At 39.0% G+C, this 25,267-nt stretch overlaps 1 protein-coding gene across 4 annotated transcripts; it reads left to right on the forward strand.

Moving 5' to 3' along the window:
* Nucleotides 1–596: 596 nt before the first annotated feature.
* On the forward strand, nucleotides 597–24,905 carry LOC121820864 (uncharacterized). 4 transcript variants are annotated; one of them, XM_076552270.1, is made up of 5 exons: nucleotides 8,084–8,227; nucleotides 10,401–10,535; nucleotides 16,381–16,507; nucleotides 17,212–17,307; nucleotides 22,616–24,905. In XM_076552270.1, exons 2-5 carry the CDS (start codon nucleotides 10,437–10,439, stop codon nucleotides 23,749–23,751), a joined length of 1,458 nt encoding a protein of 485 aa, XP_076408385.1. In that variant the 5' UTR covers nucleotides 8,084–8,227; nucleotides 10,401–10,436; the 3' UTR covers nucleotides 23,752–24,905. The 4 variants fall into 4 exon arrangements, with proteins under 4 accessions (XP_076408387.1, XP_076408385.1, XP_076408386.1 ...); XM_076552271.1 differs by having other exon boundaries at nucleotides 8,087–8,227; nucleotides 10,401–10,542; XM_076552272.1 differs by lacking the exons at nucleotides 8,084–8,227; nucleotides 10,401–10,535 and adding an exon at nucleotides 597–2,941.
* The last annotated feature ends 362 nt before the right edge of the window (nucleotides 24,906–25,267 follow it).

Below are 25,267 nucleotides of genomic sequence, written 5' to 3' on the forward strand. Positions count from 1 at the left end.
TTAATCTTGCCATATCTTATGTATATTTCTACTCTGTTTATTGTATTGTGCTTATGCAGCTCATTTAAAATGTATTATATAATTAAGAAATACAAATTAATAGTCATCCATAATAGCGATCTTATAGTCATATTAGTTAGGTTTTCTAGGTATACACAGATATATTTCAAATAGATAGGTAATCTTCAAACACTTCAAAGACCTACAGAATATGGCATTTAATAGGTTTAATAACCTGAGGCTTTTGATGACATTGAAACACGTCTTCTCCTGGCAGCATCAATCTACTTCAGAGAAGATGATGGGCATCGAAGAAACTCCATTTGGAGTTTACTTTCTTTGTTGCAAATTTTAACCACTGGGCAAAAAAAGTGTCCTTGCCTCAACTGTTGACAGTATACTGTCCAAATTGGATGAGCAAGACACAAAAGGAAGTGACTGCCAAGCTTTGCCACAACAAGGTAGGACAGTCCTTCAGAAAATCCTGCTTCACAGGTGAGTCCTTCAGATATTCTAGGTCTGTAGGCTGAAGATGATGCCCCAACATTGCAGAGAGACTTTGGGTGACTGTCTAGACAGCCAGCTGTTTCTGTCATTTCTCACAATTTTTGTAAGTCACTTGCTTGCAATTCCTGCTTACTAGGTTAATATTATTTTTTTCTTGGGTCTCTGATGGAGTTGAAGACTAGGTAGTTGTAGTTATAGGTTTCCTTGTTAACAAATTTGGAAAAGAAACTCACTAAAGAGGTGTAAAGTGTATAAGTTTGAAAGACATCAAAACAGTTTTTGGTTGTTAATACAAGTTAGGATAGAAAGTGAATTAGGTACAATGCTTTGGACTGACCAAAGTGGGAGAAATAATGGAGTATTTTCTCTGAGTGTGTCAAATGTTAATGGACTAGACAGTATTGATGTAATTACTGCTTGTGTGTATTGTACATACTTATTGTATGTGTTGTATACAGTTTTTCTTATATTAGTTATAACCTTATTTTATTATTTTAGACCAAAAAGGGTAAAGGTAGTGACATTTTGTGTATACTCTAACAAATAAAGCTTGCCTGAAGATCAGAGGGCAAAACCAGCCACTAGTTAGCCATAGAGGCCAGGCAGTGGTAGCACACACCTTTAATTCCAACACTTGAGATCTCATGCTTTTGACCCCAGTACTTGGGAGGCACATGCCTTTAATCCCAGCACTAGGCAGATTGAGACAGGAAGTGATATGGCTGAGTAGAGGAAGGAATATAAGGTGGGAGGAGACAGGAGCTCAGTCTTTTTGGTTGAGGAGTTGGTGAGGTGAGAGGTGGCTGTGGCCTGTTCCTTTGTTTCATCTTTCTGCACTTACCCTGACATCTGGCTCCAGGATTTTATTAAGACAAATTTGGATTCATTCTACACCAAGTACAAATGAAATGTATTTACAGAGACAAGATGGGAAGGAGAAGCCAATTTATAATCTGTATATGCTACTGAAGTACAACCCAAAGAATGTATCTCAAAACAAGTTTAAATTTAGTTTGTTTAATATGACATAAAATTAAAATTGACTAATTATATAAGTCTATACTTGTATTAATGCAGATATGTATGTTAGCTTTAATGTTTTCAGAACAAGGGGACCAAACACCAATGAAAATGGATGGCCCAGGTGATCTAGCATTTCAAAATGCCTCTGTTACAGTCCCCTCAGAGTTCTACAAGCAGAACAACTTCAAGGTTGCTGGCTGAGATGATACAGCCTCATAGAATACTCCAGTCAGCACTTGACCATAATCCTAAATTTTCTCAGGACACCCCAAAGATTGTGCCCTTAATTAATAGGAAGTAGTCTAGAGAACTATGCCCATATTCAGAAAAAAATGGGTTATGGGTATTATCCTGTGAGGGGGGATTCGTGGGGGTTAGGCCAGAATTTCATTAAAAAAAAAAAACCCACATAAACAGCAAGAGCTTAAAAAAAGGATTTTTTCCATCACTTGGTAACAACCAAGGAAATTATAAGAAAATGTCCTACTTGTTTCTTGTATAATCAAGCTCCATTACCTACAAGGAATAACCCTAAAAGTACTCCTAGAAATGAAATTTGGCAGATGGATGTGTTTCATTTTGCAGAGTTTGAAAAATTAAAATATGTACATCACAACATTGATACCTATTCAGGATTTCAGTGGGCAACTTCTTTGAGCTCTGAAAAGGCTGATTCTGTAATCACTCATTTGCTAGAAGCTGTGGCCATCATGGGAATATCAGTACAAATTAAGACTGACAATGCTCCAGCATGTGTCTCTAATAAAAATGAAACAGTTTTTGCATATTACAATATACAGCGTATTACAGGTATACAACACAATCTCACAGGACAAGTAGTTATAGAAAGATCAAATCACACTTGAAAAGAAATGCTAAATAAACAGAAAGGAGTAATAAAGACCCCCAAATATAGATTGCAAAATGCCTTATTACCTCTAAATTTTCTAAATGCTAGTGAGAAAGGAGCAACAGCTGCAGAGAGACATTGATCAACAGAAAAAACTACTCAGTTAAGTCAGCCCGTGTACTTTAAGGATGTGTTGACCTCAGAGTGCAAACTGGGATATGTGTTATATTGGGAAAGGGGTTTTGCTTTTGTTTCCACAGGAGAAGAAAAGCTAGGTACACCATCAAAATAAAGATTCGATTCAAACAGGAGAGACCTCTAGATTAGGAGAAGTGATTGTTCTTCAACCAATGTGGTGATTCAACATGTCAAAATGGAAAAACTCACCAAATTAGGGTTGGGGCATGGTTCTGTTTTTGTCTTTACAGGAGAATAAAAACATCCATCTTAAGGATGTCAAAGACCTTTGGACAGATAAACATCTAAAGAAGGAGGGAGAACTATCCAGAAAACTTTACCAAGAAAAACAATCTGGCATGATGGTATAATTACTTCTACAGGGTAAAAATCTCTTTATCTCTTAAAATATTTATTGTCCCAACTCAATTAAAAACTAAAACTGGCTATGGAGTTGGAGTGTGGCTCTCTCCTCTATACCCAAGCATATTGTTAAAAGAAAACTTAGAGTCTCTGTCTCATATCAGCAGAGCCATCTGGTATGGGACAGAAAAAAAAACCCAAAATCTAGGGATGATGGTTGTCACAAATCTCTGCCCTCAAATTTATTTTGACTTTTTATAACTTTTACTTAGGTGCATTACTATCTTTAAAAATTAAACTTTCCATTTTAATATTAATGATGTTTAAGTTTTCCACAGTGAACAATAAATTTTCCTAACACCAATCTCTGAAGTCTCCAAAAGGATGACTGGGCCCCATAACAACAATTCAACCTGGATCACTATAATGCCATCACACCAATAAACACCACCAAAAGATCGGTTTTGGACTACAAACTGTTCAAGACAATTTTAAGATGGCTAGCTGAGATGGTCTGCCCTCTTGCACCACTCCAGCCAGAACTCCAGATAAATCCATTACTCAGAGGCTGCTTAAAAATACTGCAGCTACTTCTACAAATACTTAACCATTGTTTCAGTTCTTACAAGGTCCCATAGAGACATGTCGCCCCCAACAGCAGGAAGCAATTCTAAGAAAATGATACCCACTTTACCAATAGGTGGGGTGGGTGGTTTGGGTTTTTTTTCCTCAAAGTTAAGGTTAATTGTCATCTGTAAGGGGGCAGTAACAAGTTGTTAGAGGGGTGGGAGCAGAACAATAGAAATTAAACTCAGGAAGCTCATTTGAAATAGAAAAAGGGGGGATAGGCATGATAAGATTAAAAGGTGGAATAAGAGGTAGACTATCAGTTTTAAATAATTTACATTGGTATGGATTCTTGTATATTGATACAAATCCAAAGTTATTTTTGTTATATTGTATATATGTTCCTTCTGTTTTAGATATTTTTGTATATTAATACAAATGTAAAATTATTTTTGTCATACTGTATACATGTTTCTACTTCTGTTTAGGATATTTTTGTATGCTGATGCAAAATAAGGTTATTTTTCATATTGTATTTTACATTTTTGCCTCTCAATAAGTGTGGCGATATAGTGTTTGTAGTCTAGGAAATAAAGCTTGCCTGAAGATCAAAGGACAGAGCTAGCCACAGAGTTAGTCATGGAGGTCAGGCAGTGGTGGCACACACCTTTAATCCTAGCACTTAGAAGGCAGAGGCAGAGATCCATTTGGATTTCTTGAGTTCAAGGCTACACTGGGCTATATGAGATTAATCCACTCCCAAAGAGAAACAGAGCTAGGCAGTGGTGGCACACGCCTTTAATTCCAGCACTTGGGATCACACACCTTTAATGCCAGCACTAGGAAGGTTGAGACAGGAAGTGATATGAAAGGAATATAAGGCAGGAGGAGACAGGAATTAGCCCTCTTTCATGCTGAGGAGTTGGTGAAGTAAGAGGTGGTAGCTGTGGCTTGTTCTGCTTCTCTGATCTTTTAGTTTTCACCCTGATATCTGGCTCTGGGTTTTTATGAAGACCAATTAGGATTTGTGCAACAGTTAAGATATTTTTTTATATTGTCACACTTGTGAGGTTATTGTCCTTATTCTGTACCTCTGTTTCTAATTTTGTAAAGGTATTTTTACCTCTACAGCTTGTTTATTTTTATAATATGAAGCTTTAGTCCTTAAGGTATATAGATTAATAACAATTACAAGTTAATAGTGACCCATGTTTGTCAAACTTATAGTCATGTTAGGTAGATTTTCTAGACATGCAGAGGTATGCCCTAAATAGACAGATGATCTTTAAACACTTCAAAGACCTACAGAATATGGCATTTAAAATTTTTTAATGATTTAGAATTCTTTTGACATGAAGCCTGTCTGCTGCTGGCAGTAACCGATCCACTGCTGAGAGAATGACGGGCACTGAAGACACTTCATATGGAGTTTGGTTTCCCTTTGGCAAAACTGGCTTATTGGGCAAGAAACTGCCCTTGCCGTGATTGCTGACAGCAAGTACGCTGTCCAATCTGGACAAACAGGACACTCACACACACACACACAAAATGGGACTGCTGAACCTTACCAAGACAGGATAGGACAGTTCTTCACATTTTCCTGCTTCTGAAAAAGGTCTGTCAGGTATTCTAGGCCCATAAGCTGAAGCTGGACAATCCAGTGTTACAGAGGAACCTTGGGTGACTGTCCAGGCAGCCAGCTGTTTCTGTCATCCCTTGCAGTTTTTGGAAGGAGCTTGCTTGCATTTCCTGCTTACTTAGGTAATATTATCTTCCTTCTCAAGTTTTTGAAGAGGTGGAAGACCAAATATTTACAGTTACTGTCCTCTTGAATCTTAGCTAAAGACATATTAGGCCCAAAACTTAGATTCTCCAGGCAAGGACAACTATTGGAGTAATCTCTATAAAAATTGCCTATTACTATGGTCTGGATATCCAGAATGTATTTCCTTCTTTATGTTGTGCTTGTTGTATGTAGTTTCATTCTTTGTTAAGAGTATTACCTTTTCCTTTCTCTGGACAATACTTGATAATTGTTCTTATTTTATATAGTTTTTATTATGTTAGGATTAGAACCTTCCTTTTTATTTTAGACAAAAGTGGGGAATGCTGTGAGAATTTGGCTATTTGGTCTAATGACCAATGGCATGGAATGGGGTTGGCCTGATGAGCACGTTCTTCTATGAGGATACCTAATCCTTTAAAAATCAAGTGGGGAGGGTTGTGTGCCCTTACACATTGAAGGCTTCCTGATGCTATAGCTCAGTTACCTCGTCTGAACCTCTCCCCATCCCTCCCTAGTGGATGAAAATTCAGTGGCACCACTTCATTCTGTATTCATGAGTGTGCTATATCAATTTCATCCTCTAATAAATAAGTTCTGATCCAAGATTTCTCGGCCTGCCACATTAGGAAGATGGGTTACAGGTTGTTACTGGTAATGGTCAAGAAAAAAACTGAATAAAGGAAATTAGATTCAGAGATCTCCTTCTAAAAAGACAAGGGGGGATATAGAAATGATAGGATAAAAGGATATATTATTGAATCTACTTTAATCCAAAAAACAACTATTAATCTTAAATATTTTATATTGCTATGGATTTCAGTTTATTGGTACAAATTTAAAGTTATTTCTGTTAAACTGTATGTATGTTTCTACTCTTGTTTGGATTATTGTGCTAATCAACTCATTAAAACTGTAATGTATAATTAAAAATACAGATTAACCTTCATCTATGATAGTCAAACTTATATTCAGGTATGTTTTCAAGGTTATACACAGATATATTTAGATAGGCAGATGTTCTTCAAATACTTCAAAGACCATTGGAATATGGCATTTAAAAATGTGTTAATAACAAGGTTTTTCATGACAGTGAGACACGTCCACTCTTGGCAACACCAATTTGCTTTAAAAAAAGAAGAATGATGGGCATCCAAGCACCTCTATATGGAGTTTGCTTTCTATGTGGTAAAAGCTAGCCATTGGCAAAGAAACTGCCCTTGCCTTGACTGATGACAGTATACTGTCCAAATTAGACAAGCAGGATACAAAGATAAGTGACTGCCAAACTTTGCCAAGACAAGAGAGGATAGTTCTTCAAAATTCCTCCTTCACACAAAAGTCTGTCACATATTCTAGGTGTGAAAGTCAAAGATGGATGCCCCAATGTTACAGAGGGACCTCAGAATGACTGTCCAGGCAGCCAGATTTCCCTGTCATAGCTAGAGTTTTGGAAGTTGCTTTCTCTACTTTTCCTGGGCCCAAAAGCCCATCCATGAAGGTATCTATCTTGTGGAAGTACAATTTCATTTGAAAGGTGAAGGCCCATCGTAGGGGCTCATGCTCAAAACTACATTTCTAGGAAAGTTTCTCCAGCACCGGAAGAAGAAAGAAACTGTGCTATGGGGCTGACACTGTCCCAAGATGGAAGCAGAACATGACATCACTGTCGACATTGTACTAGATGTGTAGACACTAAGGGACAACAGGTAGGTCAACATGGTGCTTCGCAGCAGTATTAAAGGGAACAGCTTCACCATAGTACTGATCAGATGTTCAGTGTCCCGCTTAACAGTCCCTGTGTGGTCACTCTTTACTGAACATGCAGGTGATAGCTAAGTGGAATTGGAACTGCACCATATACTCATGGTGGAAATATAGGGAACTCTAGACTGGGCCTATCTATGCCAGGACCAGTGACCCTTCACTTGGGAGGTAAGCATGAGCTCCTGGCACACACGTGGTGAACATGGATCTGAGTTTGTGAAACACCATGGAGACACTGGTAAAAATCCAGTAGCGCTCTCACAAAAACTAAATGGCTTTCAGAGATTACTAGTTGAAAGTTTTCAGGGGAAAGAAGTACAGGTGGAAAACTGAGTTGGATTATGGGAGATCTTTGCAAGTAAGTGTCAGAGAGGTGGACATTTAACTTTGTTCAGTGATTATACTGTCTCTGTGTCCCTCATCAATACACTGCAGAGATTCCAATGTTCTCACAAAACTGTTTTCCAAGCTGTGGAGTCAGACCCATGAATGGCTCACACAGAGTGTCGTACAGAAGAAGGATTACTTATTATTTGTAGGACAGCATATTAAGACATAGCAGACATTATACTCAACTGCTTTAACCCGTCTTTGTTTGGACTTTTCATTTTTACTTAGAAACAAGGTCTCTTTAAATTTCCCAGTCCAGCCTTTCATCCCAAGTCTTTTTGTCAAGTAACCGCTGAACAGTTAGACGGCTGGTTTCAAAATCATCTTTAAAAGATACTTCTCATTCCCACATTAGTGTATTGCTTCGTTAATTTAAAGCAAAACTGAGTCAAGGTGATTTTTAAACGCTGTAGTAACATTAAATCCCAAAATATGGACAAGAAAACTTACAAGGCTAATATTTCTGTCAAAGACTCGACTCACATTAATAATCTAGTGTTGTGGACTAGAAGTGAACACCGGCCTCACTCCTAGGGATGCCCTGCCGACTCAGCTTCTTCCTCCAAAACACTACAGCTGGCAGCCAGACACAAATCCAGGAAGTGTAGAAATCTCCATACATAGGTTCCCGGAATTCTTTCGCATAGATTTCTGGGAAACGTAGTCCAAACGACTGTGAGGTCATAGGGAGACATCCAGGAAATCCTCATCAGGCTTTTGGTAGACACACGTGCAGCTTTCCCAAAGTTTGGCGAAAGTCCTCCCCTGCTCTACATTCCTGTTGCATCTCTGACATGGAGGTTGGTCCAGGGTGCAGCGCAGCCTAAGGCACTGTGCGGGGGGCGGGGGTCCGTCTTGGAGGGAGCGGACCTGGGCTGGGTGGGAGGGCGGAAGAAGCTGCCTTGGAGGTGCTGTGCTGAACTGGCTGGGACACCTGAGGTTGCAGGTCAGGGCTGGGGAGAGGGCGATAGGGACTGTGCCTTGAGTGATTTCTTTAGGTCGCCGCTTGCCACCCGAGTCTTCCTTGGGCTTCTGGGACAGGAGAGCTGCCTGGTAGCGCGGAGTAGATGATAGTGCAAAGTCCAGGATTGCAAACTCATGATGGTCAGCTGACTGCCTGCTCCTGAGGTGGAGCTGGGAGCTCAGTGAGCAGCTTTGGTGGGGAAGCATGCTTCTCTAGCTGAGCCGTTCTCACATGGACGCTGTCAGATTTCTCAGAATCTGTAGAGCAAACGGGGTCTGGTCCTGCCTGAACTCTGTAGACTGGGCTAGTGTAACGGTCTTGAGGTCTTGATCATGGTCATTTTGTCTGACAGGTAAAGAATTAAGAGAGGAAAAACCTGAGGCCCAAATGGCTCACCTGTGGGAAATTCTGGAACACAGCTGACAGATCTACCAGAATCAGCTGCTATAGAAAAGCTTTGACTAGAGTGAGAGAACACACATACAACAGGCACAGATAGAAGCATCTTCTGCAGGAAGAAGGGGTTCTGCAGAAGCTGACTCCGGCCTCACCTTAAGGACTGGGTTTTCTTAACTTTGAAAGGTCTTCCATCCCTTATGTAGAGTTGACCACAATGGTTGTGTCAACAAGTCTTGATCTAGCCTTGAGCTTGTTGAGTTAGTCCATAAGCAGCGTCTCTAGGAACAGGTAAAAAACTCACATGGCATTGTGTTACAATGCCAGGCTTTTGTGTCAGGTCAGCAGGGTGAGGAAGAACTCACCGACTGTGTGTATTCATGTGATTTAAAGTAAAGAGACTTGTGATAGAAAAGAAACTTCAGTCTATTCTATTGCACATCCCTGTCATCTCTGCATTTGTGAGTGGGAGGCAGGACCCCTCTGGTCCTCCTCTGCTTCATAACAAATTCAAGGCCAGAATCTGTGTCAGAAGACATTTAAACATATGTCATGGTCATGAGATATACCTTCTATGGTTCATTTCATGTTTCTTATAGTGAACACCATGACAAATCCCTGCAATCAGCACTTTGCTGACTTAAGAACTATTTGTGGTTAACTTCTGTTGACTAAATTACTCACTAACATGTTTTTGTTAAAGAGACTAAATGTTTGGAGATTAGACAGTTGTTTGCAATTACTATGTGGAGAAGAGTTCCTCTTTGCCTGGCTTGAATATTCCTCCCTATATGCAGCACATGTTCATTCTTTTTGGATATTAATCTGTGTTAGTTACTGTCATGACCTGATGCTGATTTCTTCTGGTTTCACTGATTTCTTCCAGTTTGCTCCTTTCATATCTAATCTGAGACTCCATTATTTCTTCATTTCCATTCTGCAGTTCTTGACTGATGTGGCTGCTGTGGTTACATTCCTGGGTCTTTTTCTGCAGCTGCAGCTGGGATGCCTTCCCCTGTCCTTACTCCAGAGGTTCCACTGTGTGCAGATGCTTCTTACAGTGAGCCAGAACAAAACCACTTCCTCCCTGTCCTTCACATGGGCACTGCCATATCCAACCAGTAAAGCAAAGTGCTCATGCTGGTTCCTGCTCTTCACAGGTCCAGTCCAGGTCCCCTTGTTGAGCAGTCCTGTCTCTTTCCTCCCAGGCTTCTTTCATTGTATTCTAATGTCATTGTGAGGGAGGGAGTTCCTTGTGTTTACAGCTCATGCATGAACCCTGCTGTGTTAGACATGTCATATCTGGAAAACTCTGGAGGGGAGGTGTGCTGGGTGAGGACGTTGAGTTCCTGTTGATCAATCTATATGACTACGTCAGAGGCCATGGAGAGACATTGCATAAGATTTGAACAGGGGTCAAACACATATCCAAGGAATAAACCTGAGCAGCGCAGATTTTTCATTACATTGTCAATTATGGGTTACAAAAGTGTCTGGCATAGTGTTCTACATAGTTATTAACAAATGCAGAAACATATTTTGGGTTGAAAGGTGTTTATTGTTGCATGGCCATCTTGTTGAAAATCTGTATTCCATTATTCTCTTCTTTGCAGTGTCTCTATGAAATTAAGTCAACTCTATGAGAATGCATGTCACCAATCTTTATTGGATACACTTCACTTACTTTAAGAAGACTGAGAAACAATATACTGACTACTAAAATCCACAAATACATCAAGACTTCTAATGTAAAAGGCAAAGCTTGTGATAATATTTTGAAATTTAATAATTATGTAATTCATGTTTGCAAATCTAGTACTGTATTTGATATCTCATTTTTTCATGATTTATTCCACTTTCTATGTTATATCATTCCAAGACATCATTACTAATGACTCTTTCATGCCACATGTGTGTAAGTATAGAGCCTGGGTGGAGATCTAGGAGTTGGGACTTGATGTGTGTAATGTGTATTATAAGCACTATGTCCTTTGATCAGGACATAGGCTGCTCTGAATGGAAGGTCACTGCTGTCAGGAACCTGATCAGGAATCCGGTCCTCCCTTTGCATCTGGCCTGGACTTCCCACCAATCTTCAGTGTTGTCTGGTTCTCTGAAAAGGTGTCTCTGAGGGATACGGACAGGAGATGAATGCGTTTTTAATGTATCTACTCTGTCCATTCTGTTGTTCTAGGCTTGACTCTAGGACCAGTCTCTATTCAAGTGTACTACAGATTGCTGGCTCCCAATTATATTGAGAATGTTAGCAATTTTTAATGAATGACACTTTGCCCACCTCAGAGCAGACATTATTTGCATTTCTTCTCCATAGAAAGTGAATTTTGCCAGGCTCAAATTCCCTTCAAATGGTTGCCATTAGTTGTACTGGATAAAATTCCTACTAAATGCTCTCCTGTTTACAGGTGCACTGCCCTGCATTGACAGCATCTCATAGGAGATTGACCTCAAGACAGCAAACGCTTCCTCATGGAATGGTGGTAGACAGTGCTGGGCAGCACAGGGGGTGATCCTGGCAGTTAGTTCTCCACTGGGGACCTGCAATATTTCTCTCACAGAAGTGTGTTTCCATCTTCACTGTGCTCAGGGCTCTTTCCATTCTCCACAGTGACTATTTTCCCCTGCTCTTGGTGATCATATCATTAAAAAGAGTCTCATCTGGTTTTTTTTCTTTGGTCCTCTTCCTTGTAAAGGTAGAAACGTACTCCACTAGCTACAAAGAAGCTTCACTATAGTTCAATTGCTTTTCTTTTGAGAAATTACTGGGTGTTCTACTCATCAATTTTCTTCAGTTATCTTGTGACTTGGAAATGTATTGTCCTAGTTGCTACTTAACTCTGCCCTTTATTGAAGGTTATTATTTGTGTGGTCATTCTTTACAGAATATACATTTCTGCTGTTCCAAAGGTCTTGTGACAATAGCTATTCGATCCTCCCAATGCTGACACAAACTCAGAGGATTGGAGTTGTATTTGACATGAAGGTCTCCTGTCTAAAGGTGAATTTTCTTAGCGCTGGAAGGTGCTTTGCAAGCTCCAAGACAGAGAGCAATAAATAATACTGCTTAACTGTTATGCCCATGAACCACAACAAAGACCAGTGTAGCTAAAGTTTTTCTGGCCCTGCCTGGCCCACAGTCAGGACAAATCTTTCTCACCTGCCAGTCCCGAAGCCGCTCAGACCCAACCAAGTAAGCACACAGAGACTTATATTTCTTATAAAATGTATGACCATGGCAGGCTTCTTGCTAACTGTTCTTATATCTTAAATCAACCCATTTCTATTAATCTATAAGTTGCCACATGGCTCATGGCTTACCAGTATCTTAACATCTGCTTCTCTTCATGGTGTCTGGCAGCATCTCTCTGCCTCAGCCTTCCACTTCCCAGAATTCTCACCTATACTTCCTGCCTGACTCCTGGCCAATCAGCATTTTATTATACAGAGCGATATCCACAGCACTTCCCCTTTTCTTTCTTTTTAAAAGGAAGGTTTATCTTTCACATAGTAAAATTACATATAACAAAACATTTATCAAGCAAGAATTACAGTTATAATATCTAGTCTATTTGTATTTGGCAGAATTAAAGAAAATATTCTATCTATCCTATATTTGTGAGTCTAAGGTTTCATATGTAACTTATCTTTTATCATAACTAAGGAAATTATAACTATCTAGTCTTCAACTACATCAGAGACCTTATAATATTACTTCAGAAATGGGAGGATGCAAGCAACTTTTGAGAATCTTGCAAGAGTAGATAGAGACAGTTGGCAGCCTGGACAGTCACCTAATGTTCCTTTGTAAAGTTGGGGCATCTGTCTTCAGCCCATAGGCCTAGAGTGTCTCAGTCACTTTTCTCTGTGGCCTGTAGAATGTCTGGCAGTTTCCTCTGCAAAGCAGGAACCTGAAGGACCATTTTGCCAAGCAAAGTTCAATGGTCACCTTCCCATGGGTCCTGCATGTCCAGTTGATCAAGGAGTCCAGGCAAGAACAGTTTCTTGCCCAAATGGCTATTTTTGCCAAGGTGAAGATAAACTCCATATAGAGTGTCTTCCATGCCCACCCTCCTCTGAAGTAAATCGGTGCTGCCAGGAGCAGACATGTCTCACTGTCCAGAAAGTCTAAATTTTTTAAACATTTTAAATGCCATATTCTGTAGGTCTTTGAAGTGTTTGAAGATTACCTATCTATCTGAATTATATCTATGTATACCTAGAAAACAGTTTGACTATAAGTTTAACTAACATAGAAGACTAATTATTAATCTGTATTTCTTAATTATCCATTACAATCTAAATGAGTTACATAAACATAATACCTCAAATGAGAATAGAAATATATATACAGTATAACAAAATTAAGCTTAAACTTGTATCAATAAACTAAAATCCATAGCAATGTAAAACATTTCAAACAAGTTGCTCTTTAAAAGTAGATTCAATAATCTACCCTTTCATCCTATCATATCTATATCACAGTCCCTAACTGCACTCCAAGTACTTCTCCTTGGACCCAAACTGGAGTGTCCCTGGCACTGCTCTGTCATAGGTGCTTCTCTTTGGAGCACAGAGTGAATTACAGAAAATGAAAACAGACCAAAATGCAGAGAACTATTGTCCTGTGGTGCCATGAACATGAAAGATCAGAGAACAGGGACCGGCCACAGTTGCTTCCTACCTCTGTCATTGCTCAGTCCAAAAGGCCTGAGATCCTGTCTCAGCCCTACCTGACGACTTCTGGTCCTTTTCCTCGACAATCCTCCGAACCTTGATGGTCAGCTCCACCCTCTGACTCCCAGGAAGCTTTATTTGTCAGAACACAATCAACATATCCAACCTCCCTAAATAAGAACAAATATCCATTACCCACTGACTGATCAAAAACACCATCACACCTCTTGGGAATGTAGGTGTCATGTTCTTAAAATTAATTCCTGTTCTCTGGGGATGATATCATCTTTAGGGGATCCTGAAAGAAAAACGAGATAATTGTCAAGTCCTTGGAGAGCTAGCTGTATCATGTGTTGTCCAGTCTCTGTAATGGGAAAGTACAGGGCTTGTCTCAAGTCCTTGCTGGAGTAGTCTGTGAGACTGGACTTGAATTTATTTGTTCTGAGCAGTTTGTAATCCAAAGCTGATCTTTGGGTGGTGTTTGTCATCTTAGTGGCATTACCATAGTCCCAGTGGAGTCATCATTGTGGGGCCCCATCCTTCTTTTGGAGACCTCAAAGGTTTTTCTTAGGCATGGTCATGGTTCACTGCAGAAAACTTAAACAGTTTCAATGTCATATACAGTAAATCTTGAAGAGATCAAAGGATGATAATTTGTTATGTAAATCCAGAGTACAAAACCTTAATTCCTAGTTACCTGATAGAGACACAAACCGAAAATCATGTACAGGAATCTGTATGAAGCCTTTTTCTAGAATTAGTACTCTGTATGACCATTAGTATCATGAAAAAGTTAAATATATATATATATATGTATATATATATATATAAATTTTGAGATAATATTTATAACTTAAAAGTTTTAAAGAGACAAAAATAAAGCCAAAGTATTATGAGGTTACTGGCAATAGGATGGTCCCTTAATTTGGTTTTCCTTCTGTGCCATATCAGGTGGCTCTTCTGACATGAGACAGAGTTTGGATTTTACTTGAACAAGCATGCTTGGTTTAGAGAAGGAGAGAGCCATGCTCCAACTCCAAAGCCAGCTTTAATTTTTAACTGAACTGGGACTACAAAAAGACTATATATGTTTTAGAGAACAACAGAAACAAACATTTAGCAAGATTTATGAAATTTTATTCTGTTAGAAATGTGATATACTGGTAGACTAATTTACTCTTTTTCTTGGGACATTTTCTCTGTATGATTTGACCTTTTTCTTCAAATTTCTCATTTGTCCAGTGGTCTTCGGATTCCTTAGTTGGATGCCTTCATTCTTCTGAAAAGACAAAAACAAAACCATCCCCATACCCTAACTTTGGGGAGTTTCCCTTTTGGCAAATTATATCTGATCAAATGATCAAATGTTAGTTTTATAAGTTAGTTTAGATTGAATTGTCATACTTACATGAAGTATCACCTTCTAATCAAGAAGTCTCTCTTTTTTTTTTTTTTTTTTAAATAAAGATTTATTTATTTATTTATTTATTTATTTATTATACAGTGTTCTGCCTGCAGACCAGAAGAGGGCACCAGATCTCATTACAGATGGTTGTGAGCTACCATAGTTGCTGGGAATTGAACTCAGGACCTCTGGAAGAACAGGCAGTGCTCTTAACCGCTGAGCCATCTCTCCAGCAAGAAGTCTCTCTTGTTTGAATCTGATCTTTAAAATATTTCCTTTATGGTTTCTTCTGAAATATTTGTTTTTATCTTCTAAAGCTGTTCTATCACCCAGAGCTGTATGATTATGCTAATAGGATCTTTTACCTTGTATTTCCTTCAAAATGGATCAAGTGTGAGATCATGTGACCACTTCAGGCATGTCTAAGGAATATTACTTACCTATGTAAGAAACTTTTCTATCTTTCATCCTGAGCAAAATCTAGATTTGTGTCCAAAGGCACATGATGCCTATGTTAGGGTTTCTGTTGCTGTGATAAAGACTGACCAGTAGTAACTGGGAGAAGAAAGGGTTTATTTCAGCTTACAATTTCAGGTAACATTCCATCCGTCACTGAGGGAGGTTAAGGCTGGAACCTGCGTCAAGAACTGGAGCAAAAGCCATAGAGGGATACTGCTTCCTGATTTGCTTTCCTTGGCTTGCTCAGCCTGCTTTCTTGAACCATCAAGGACTACCTTACTATGATGGCACCACCCATAATGGGCTGTGCTGCCTCAATCACTAATTAAGAAAATATCCCTTAGTTTGGCTACAGGACAGTCTTGGGTAGGCACTTTCTTAGCTATGCTTCTCTCTTCTTACATTGCCATAGCCAGTGTCATGTTGACAGGAGAGCTAGCCAGTCCAATAGATCTTGGAATCAATGTTGTTATTGTTTCAATTAATTAAAAGTGTGATAGCACGCTTGCTGACCTTGACCTTGATATCCTCCCTATGCTAATTCCCTGCCGGGTTCCATCCTCCTGAAGGCTTAAGGGAAATTCCTTGTCTGTATCCTGCATAATGGGCGTTAACAGCTTAGATGCAAGATTGTAAAACATCTGTAGCGACTGCCCTCCGTGGTTCTCCCATTGTGCTGTAAGCCTGTATTTAAGACCTCTTCCCTCCTTCAATAAACAGCATTCGGCATTAATTAAAAAAAAAAAAAAAAAAAGAGCCGGGCTGTGGTGGCGCACGCCTTTAATCCCAGCACTCGGGAGGCAGAGGCAGGCGGATCTCTGTGAGTTCGAGGCCAGCCTGGGCTACCAAGTGAGTTCCAGGAAAAGGTGCAAAGCTACACAGAGAAACCCTGTCTCGAAAAACCAAAAAAAAAAAAAAAAAAAAAGAAAAGAAAAAAAGAAAAAGAAAGAAAGAAACAAGCCTAAGCTAAGGCCGAGCTTTCAAAAAAAAAAGAAGAAAGAAAAAAGTGTGATATCATTCATTGGTCTTTATTTCAGGAAATGCTGTCATTCTGGGACGTGGCTATTGAATTCTCTCCAGAAGAGAGAGAATGTCTGGAGCCTGCTCAGTGGATTTTGTACAGGGATGTGATGTTGGAGAATTACAGCAACCTTGATTTCCTGGGTGAGGATATCATCAACAGTGAATCCTTATTTCATTATCAACTTGTAGCTTCCTCTCTTGGTATGGTATCTCACTAGAATTTTTGCTTTTCAACAGTGAGTTTCATATTTTTCATTTTAAGAAAAATTAGGGGGTTAGGGAGATGGCTCAGTGCTTAAGATCACTGACTGCTCTTGCTTAGGACCCGTGTTCAATTCACAGCACTCATATGGCAGCTCACAACTGTCTAACTCCATTTCCAGGGGATCCGACACTCTCATATAGACATAAATACCTGTAAAAAACATCAATGCACATGACATAAAATTTTTTAAAAAATAAGAAAAATTAGGGAGGTTGCTATATAGGTAAGAAACATTTCATTGTATTTCTTTTTGTGTGTTTAACATGTCTGTGTTAGAAACATGCATTCTTTACTCAAGTGGGACTGGGAGAAATTCTGTGTCATGAGGTATTGCACACTCATGTTAATGAAAATGTCTTTCAATTTGGTTTTAATATTTTTCACTCTAAATGAGACTTAGAATCTGGACATTGTACATTGCTTCATGTACGTAGTGGTCCTGTGAGAAAATATTTGAGGGACTGATTATCTGCAGTCATTTATTCCATCATCTTTTCTCATAAAGACTGTACTAGAAGGGACATGTCAATTTCCAGTAGAAGAACACGTCAACAATCTTATTCCCTTTTCCTCCAAACAGGTCTTGCTATCTCCAAGCCACACCTGGTCACATTTCTGGAGCAAAGACAAGGGCCTTGGGATGTGAAGATACAAGTACCAGCCCCTGTACACCCAGGTGTGTAGGAAAGAGGGGTCAAGGGACGGGGTAAAGTCCAAAGATCTGACAAAAAGGCAGGCGTTCCCACCTGTATTGAAACAAGATATCGTGGTGGTGGTGGTGGTGGTGGTTATTCTTTAGGTCTCTTACTTGTTTTCCACAGAGGATATGTCTCAGACGTTTATGATGGTTTTAGTCTCCTACACGTTGTATTTCCCCAGTGGTGAGCTGTGCTTGTATTTACCATGACTTTCAAGGTTCTTCATTTTGTTGAGGCTACATAGTAATGTAAGACTCAGGGAAATACTGTTCTATGCAGAAGAGTCAGTTATTTGCTGGGCTTCCGAGCAGACTCATGCCACAAAGATCTCTACACTGAAGTGAGCATGATTGAGTTTATAAAGCAAACCCACAATTCCATCACAGAGAGGCAGGCAGGTGCAGAAGGCTCAGCAGTTTTGGTTCTGTTGAATAGAAGAATTTGGGTGTGTGTGGAACACTTGGATACAACTCAGAAAAATGGGAGTCACTTTGGACAGTTCATTCGCCACTGTTGTTAGGGAATAGTCAGAGCATTAATTTACTGTATAAGGGATTGTATAAGGGCCATTCCATCCACTAACTTAGCAGAGGCTGTTTTGTTTTTAATCCATGAAGTTTTACAAGCAGTTGATTAAGCAGAGCCAGACCATTAAACCAAGGAAGAGAAGGAAGAGCCGGCCTGCTGGGGCTTAAGGAGTTCTGCCATGGATCCCCAGTACACCACTTGTGGAACGAGCAGTTGTGGGCCTCTCTCTCTTTTTTTAAGATTTATTTATTTATTATGTGTACAGTATTCTGCCTGCATGTGTCCCTGAAGGCCAGAAGAGGGCACCAGATCTCATTACAGATGGTTGTGAGCCACCATGTGGTTGCTAGGAATTGAACTCAGGACATCTGGAAGAGCAGTCGGTGCTCTTAACCACTGAGCCATCTCTCCAGCCCCCAGGCCTCTCTTTCATGGCAGTTAGTAGATTTAGGCTTTTTACTGAGTTGTAAGGCTCAATTTTTTTTTCTGTTTAGGTTAATTTTTTTATCATATACAAAGACCAACTTTTATTTGGATATATACCTAGTCATAATGCATTAGAGAAATAAGAAAATTTTATTTCTAAACCTGATGTTCCCAGGACATCAGAGTTAGTAACATTTTTTTTTTTTCCCCAGAGAACAGTCATGTGTAGCTAGTGCTGCTAGTCCTATAGGAAATATTATGGCTAATATTACCAGGAGTCCAATGGGAGGAAGAGATCTCATGGTCCCTATATCTAAAGCTCTCCTGTTGAGTTCTACAAACTTCTTTTGTGTGTACAGGTCCGATGGCTTTGGGGTTTGTCATGGGAGCAGGACTGAGGAGCTGGTCCTAGATGTCTCTGGACGGTGACTCAGAATTAGTGATCTGGGTGAACTGTCACAGTCCACCTCACCTCCTCCTCAGACCATATTGCTTTCTTTACCTGATGTGTGGGTCCACACATGGCACAAACAACTTAGTTTAAATGAGTGCCATAGTTCATCCTGCTGTGCTGACTGGACCCGTGGCAGAGCCTCTGTCATATATTATCTACCACTTTGCTGAGGACGCCTTACACAATCAGGCATTGACATCTCAGCTCTGGGGTTAGGTTTGTTAGGAGGAGCAAATTCAAAGCCAGGGGACAGGGCGTGACCATTTGAACTGGCATGTAGTTCCCATAACCGTTGGGTGCCAAGTGTAGGTACAAGGTTCCCCTGTACATAGGATACTCAACATCGGTTCATAATACATTGAGTGCAGAGTGATTGCAAGGAATACCTCACTTGTTTGAGACATTTAGGATGTAGGTGCAGAATTTTAGATCCTCTACAGCATGAGAGAATCCTTTTACTGTCTTGTGGGACATGAAGAGTGATTCCTGTTCCCAACAGATAATGGGTTAGATTTCCTGGTCTGGCTTACAGGCCACAGGAAGACAGGGGCAGCAGATACTGATAAGTCCTATTCCCCATGTATCCTTATCCTTTGATTAAGCTAACATGCCATTTATTCTGATAGGCCTGTGTCGCATTGAGGGTAAGTGTGCTATTTGATCCTGTGTTGGTCCTGCCATGCAAGTGTAGTATAGATTTAACCCTTTTTATTCAAACAGGTAATTTCAATAACCAATTATTTTAACTACATATGCTTTTGAATATTATACCATATTGAGGAAATTTTAAGTTGACCTTAAATTAGTTTATGCTTAATTTTGATAACATATACAGAGGACTGTATAATGGAAAGTATAAATTAGTCTCTCCTTTCAACATTGTCACTGTAAATGAATTACATTTGTATTTATCATGACTGCAACCTCAATTTGGGGCACAGTAAGGATATTTAAGCATGAGTAATGTGACATCATTAAATTCTATGTCTTTTTAAAAATTATTTATTTATTTCATGTATATGAGTGACCTATCTTCATGCACACCAGAAGAGAGAATCAGATCCCATTACAAATGGTTCTGAGAACTTCACTGTCCTCATCCCGTTAAGTTTTATGTTTACATCTAAATCAGTCCTACTGACCTTCTACATTAAGTAGCTTGTTTCATCAGAAATAATACAATCAGAGGAGGGAATTGTAAGGCTGACTTTTTTTATAATTATTCATTTTTTTATTTTATTTGCATTGGTCATTTGCCAGCATGTATATCTGTGTGAGTGTGTCATATTTTGGAGTTACACATAGTTGTTAGCTTAACAATGTTAGCAAAGACATAAGTGACTAGATAGACACATCTTCAAGTCATATTTTGTTAACATGTATAGACCTTCATAATCTTAGGAACTTTAACAACTTTAGACCATTAAGTATACTGTCTTTAAAAGCCTGTATAACATATTCAGATCTCCCATCACTTGGCCTCAAGGTTTTAAGGTTTTTGCCCCTTATTTATTTAATTTATCTATCTTAAATAACTTAACCCTTTTATTAGAGATATAACCTCTAATATATATTTTTGTATCTTTTTAAAATGGTTTCACTGATCCAGAGAGTAGGTTTGGGTCTTAGACAAGACCATAAGGGTGAGCTCAGTACCTCAGATGAGTGAGGTGAAGAAAAGACAGGGAGTTTTCCAGACTCACTAATACAATCTCAGATTAATAGTTTTTAAGCATTACTTCTTCAGTCAATATCCTCCCACTAAGGAGACCCAGGGAAGGAGTCCCTGTCAGGATTGTCCCACTAACCAGAATCTGGACCAGAGAAAAATACCTACACAAAGCTCTTCAGAGTATCACAAGAACTAGGTTGGTGTTGGTGTCTTGAAATACAGTGGTCATTGTACCATTGATTGGGTTTGTAAGGCCAAACCCATAATTACCTCATACCAGAGGCTGTCCAGGGGCCTGAAATTTCAAAAGTGTCAGTTCCATTGATTCAGATGATTTATGTTGTAAAACAGGACATCTCCCAAAGCTGCAGGTGAGGCTGCATGACAGTGTTTTCTTAGGAGGATTGTTTAGCTGTGGGAGCAATTGGATATAACTCTGGCAAAAATGGAGTCACTTTGGGCAGTTGAGTAACAGTAAGACTTTGCACTGTTTCTAGTCCTCAAAAAACTGCACATTTTTCTAAGAACCAAGTTATGAAATCATTGTAAGATATCAATTTTTATTCATATCACTCATACTCATGTTAATGAAAGTCATTTCATTAGAGTCCTTTGTGAATGATGAAGATATTTTCTAAAGGTTTTTCCTAACACACACTCAGTAATAAGGATTTAAATCCATGCACTTTGTGTATTTATATTCAAAGATTAAAACTGTTCACAGCTAGGAAAATGTGTTTAATACCTTAATAAGCTTTCAGAATTTTGTAGATTCAAGATTTTTTTTTTACTTGGCAATTTGATATCTGGTATTATTTGGAAGTATGTGTTAACTAAAGTCATTTGTTATACATACACTATGTATTTTGGTGGATGGATGAAGCAGATTGATAAAATACATAAGGACGGTGTAGGATTAAAATATCTATGAGCTGTGCTACTCTTGAGTTTCACTTTGTGGACAAACAGGAGTCTCCCATTGTCATGCTTTATTCATTGTCTCTCTCTACTCGATGCTCAATAGTTCTTTAATCTTGTAAATGAATAAATCTTAAAAATATGTCATTTTAACGTGGGTGTGGTAGCTCACTCCATTATTCCCAGCACTGGGGAGGCAGAGGCAGGCAGATCTCAGAGTTAAGTCCCACTGGACAGGACAACAAGGACTGCACAGAGAAAGCCTGTCGTAAAAAAACAAAACAAAAAAAATTGGGTAATTTTGTCCTTTATTCATTGACAAATATGTTGCCTTAGCAAAATTTGCTATTCATAGGTGACCTGAAGGGTTTTTTTTAATCATGATTTGATACTTTCAGGTATATAATTTCATGTCATCTGTTGTGGAATAATCTTTTTGTACACTATGAGAATGTGTCACTTGGATTGGTTTACTAAAAAGCTAAATGGTCATTAGCTAGGCAAAATTTTCGGGGCAGAGAGGATGCTGGGAAAAAGAGAGGAGATGCTAGGACACAGAGCAGGCACCATGGACATTACAAAGTAAGGTAACCAAGCCAAGTAAAAGAAGTAGATGAAAAGAAATGGGTTAATTTAACTTATAAGAACTAGTTAGAAACAGGCCTAAACTATTGGCAAGCTTTCATAATAAGTCTCTGTGTCATGATTTGGGAGCTGGCTGGTGGGACAGAGAAAGATTCCCTACAGTCATCCAAATAAAACATGAAATACTGTCCTGAATTTTTTAGCTGTATTATTTAATCTTGTTCTGGACCATCTGCTTTTTGTGCAGCATATCTTTTGTACCTTACAAAATAATACTCTATGTGTAGGGTAAAACTTTTGTATTTTAATGACAACTCACAATCACACAATCACAATCCACTTTCTCTTTTTAGGATTGGCTACATTATAATTTCATGGATGTCCAGCCATATACCATCTATATTAATGAGCTTATTTTTGTTAGTAAAGTGCCCTTACAACTTACTTAGCTATTTAACTTTAAATAATGTACCATTATTTCTTTGTTCTATTTGGATGTCCTCTTATTCCAATAAAGGTATAGATTATTTCCTCCTACTCTATTGTGTGAATTATGCTCAGTGTGTATAGATATTTAAACATACTCTATTTTCTGGTTTATGGTTAAATATGTATGAATAAATCTCTCCATTTTAACAGTAAACATTATAAATATGAAGACTATTGCTTAGCTTTTGATCATATCTCAACTTTTCCTCAACAGGAACAATATCAAATGATTGTAACCATTACAACAAGGCCATTGATTGTAACTCACTCCTTATTCAACGCCAGAGAATCCATACAGGGGAGAAACCCTACAAGTGTGAAATATGTGGAAAGGCCCTTAGTTCTCAAAAAAACCTATCTATACACCAGAGACTCCATACTGGAGACAAACCCTATATGTGTAAAGAATGTCATAAGGCGTTTAGTACTCGCTCATCACTTTTTATACACCAGAAAATTCATACTGAAGAAAAAACGTACAAGTGTGAAGAATGTGGCAAATCATTTTACTATCCTTCAATGCTGAAGCAACATCAAAGAATTCATTCTGGAGAGAAACCCTACAAGTGTGAAGGATGTGGCAAAGCTTTCTATGATCGTTCATTCCTCAAGCAACATCAAAGAGTTCATTGTGGAAAGAAACCCTACAAGTGTGAAGAATGTGGGAAAACATTTTCCTCTGCTTCAATCCTTCACAAGCATAAACGTATTCATTCTGGTGAGAAGCCCTACAAGTGTGAACTGTGTGGAAAAGGATTTACTAAGCCTTCTGTCCTTTCTGAGCACAAGATATGTCATACTGGAAAGAAACCCTACAAGTGTGAAGAGTGTGACAGATGTTTTTCCTCTTCTTTAACCCTTAGAAGACATCAAAGAATCCACTCTGAAGACAATCCCTTCAAGTGTGTCGAATGTGGCAGAGCCTTCTACACGCTTTATGCCCTTACTCAGCACAAGTTTGTTCATTCTGGAGAGAAACCCTACAAGTGTGAAGAGTGTGGCCGATGCTTTTCCTTTTATTCAGTCCTTAGAAGACATGAAATAATTCACTCTGAAGACAGCCCCTACAAGTGTGGAGAATGTGGCAAAGCCTTTACCAAACTTTGTATATTTACCCAGCACAAATTTGTTCATACTGGAGAGACACCATACAGGTGTGAAGAGTGTGGCAAAGGATTTTCTAGTCCTTCATATCTTAAGGTACATAAAACTATTCATTCTGAAGAGAATGCCTTCAAGTGTGGAGAATGTGGCAAAGGCTTTGTTAATCATTATACCCTTTCTCGACACAAGACAGTTCATACTGGAGAGAAATCCTACAAATGTAATAAAAAGTTTACACTTTTGTAGCCTTCAAACACATCAAATAATTCATTCTGAATAGAAGTTCCACAAGCATGTGGAATGTGGTAAATCCTTTGCTGATGATTCAGACCTTATGCAGCACAAATGAATGCATTGAGTAGGGAAGCTATGCACATGTGAAGAATTAAGTGCTATAACATTCCATCAACACTGTCTACCATCAGTAACATTCATTCGGCAGTATAACAACCAAACATGAATGGAGTGCCTGACACTTAGTATTTCCTTGTATCTTTTTTTGTTTGTTTGTTTGTTTTTGTTTTTCGAGACAGGGTTTCTCTGTGTAGCTTTGCGCCTTTCCTGGAACTCGCTTTGGAGACCAGGCTGACCTCGAACTCACAGAGATCTGCCTGCCTCTGCCTCCCAAGTGCTGGGATTAAAGGTGTGCACCACCACTGCCCGGCGTTTCCTTGTATCTTAAATAACACAACAATTTTCATCCTGAAATCAAAGCTATAATGTGAAGGATGTGGTGAAGGTTTCAGTTATCATTCAGTTCTGGTTCAACCTCAGTAATTCTCACCTGAGAGAAACCCTGCTCATGTGCAGAATAGGACCAAGGCTTAGCTCTTTCTCATGCCTGTATAAGTTTTAGAGAATTCATTGTGATGAAGAATCCAACAAAAGCAATCAATGTCCAAGTTCTCTAAGTGTTTGTCACACTCCAGGATCTGCAGATCCTTCATACTGCAGATACACTCTACACACTCAAAAGCTGTGCCTAAGCATTTAATAGTAATTCAAGTCTTCATCAGCAACAAAGTGTGACATAGATGAGGAACTGCAGATGCAGATGTCTTGTTAGCTTGCTGCAGGTATCCACACCACACAACCCCACATTATCTGAAATCTGAAGGACTCGCAGTTAGCTATTTGCTTCTCTCTGATTAGTTTTATTACAAGCTTGTGTTCAGGGTGTTTTCTTGATTTCTAAGTGATGTGAGAGAAGCCAGCCAGGATAACCAACACCATCCTGTACAGGAATTCCTTGGTTGTGTAAGAATTGTGAGCATGAATCAGATGGAGCAAATTAGAAGGCACTATTCCCCCATGGTTTCTGCATCACTTCCTGTCCTGGCTTCCCTGGATGATGGAACAATAATTCATAATTTGAAATAAACTGATTATTCCCCCATGTTGTTTTTAGTATAGCTGTGTGTTGTTTTTAGTCCAGTCCACATTTCTAGTACAGTCTAACAGAAATCAATCTAGGACAGCTGTGAATATGGAAACTTTTCTCTCTTCATAACTCTGTTGTTACCACCTAATGGCATTCGAGAGACAATGTCACAAAGCCTGTAGATGTGTCCAGCTCTACTCTAGACCTGAGCATCCACACTGCAGAGAAGTAAAAGAATATAACAAATTATTGTTTCCCCAAGTCAACACCAAAATTTTCAGACTAGAGAGAAACCTGTGAAATTGAAGAGAGTAGCTATGTGTGGAGCAATTGTTCTAAACACAAACATGAGAATTTTAGGCCTGAAGGAAAACTAACACA

The sequence above is a fragment of the Peromyscus maniculatus genome, chromosome 15 (genome assembly GCF_049852395.1).
Source record: "Peromyscus maniculatus bairdii isolate BWxNUB_F1_BW_parent chromosome 15, HU_Pman_BW_mat_3.1, whole genome shotgun sequence".
NCBI lineage: Eukaryota > Metazoa > Chordata > Mammalia > Rodentia > Cricetidae > Peromyscus > Peromyscus maniculatus.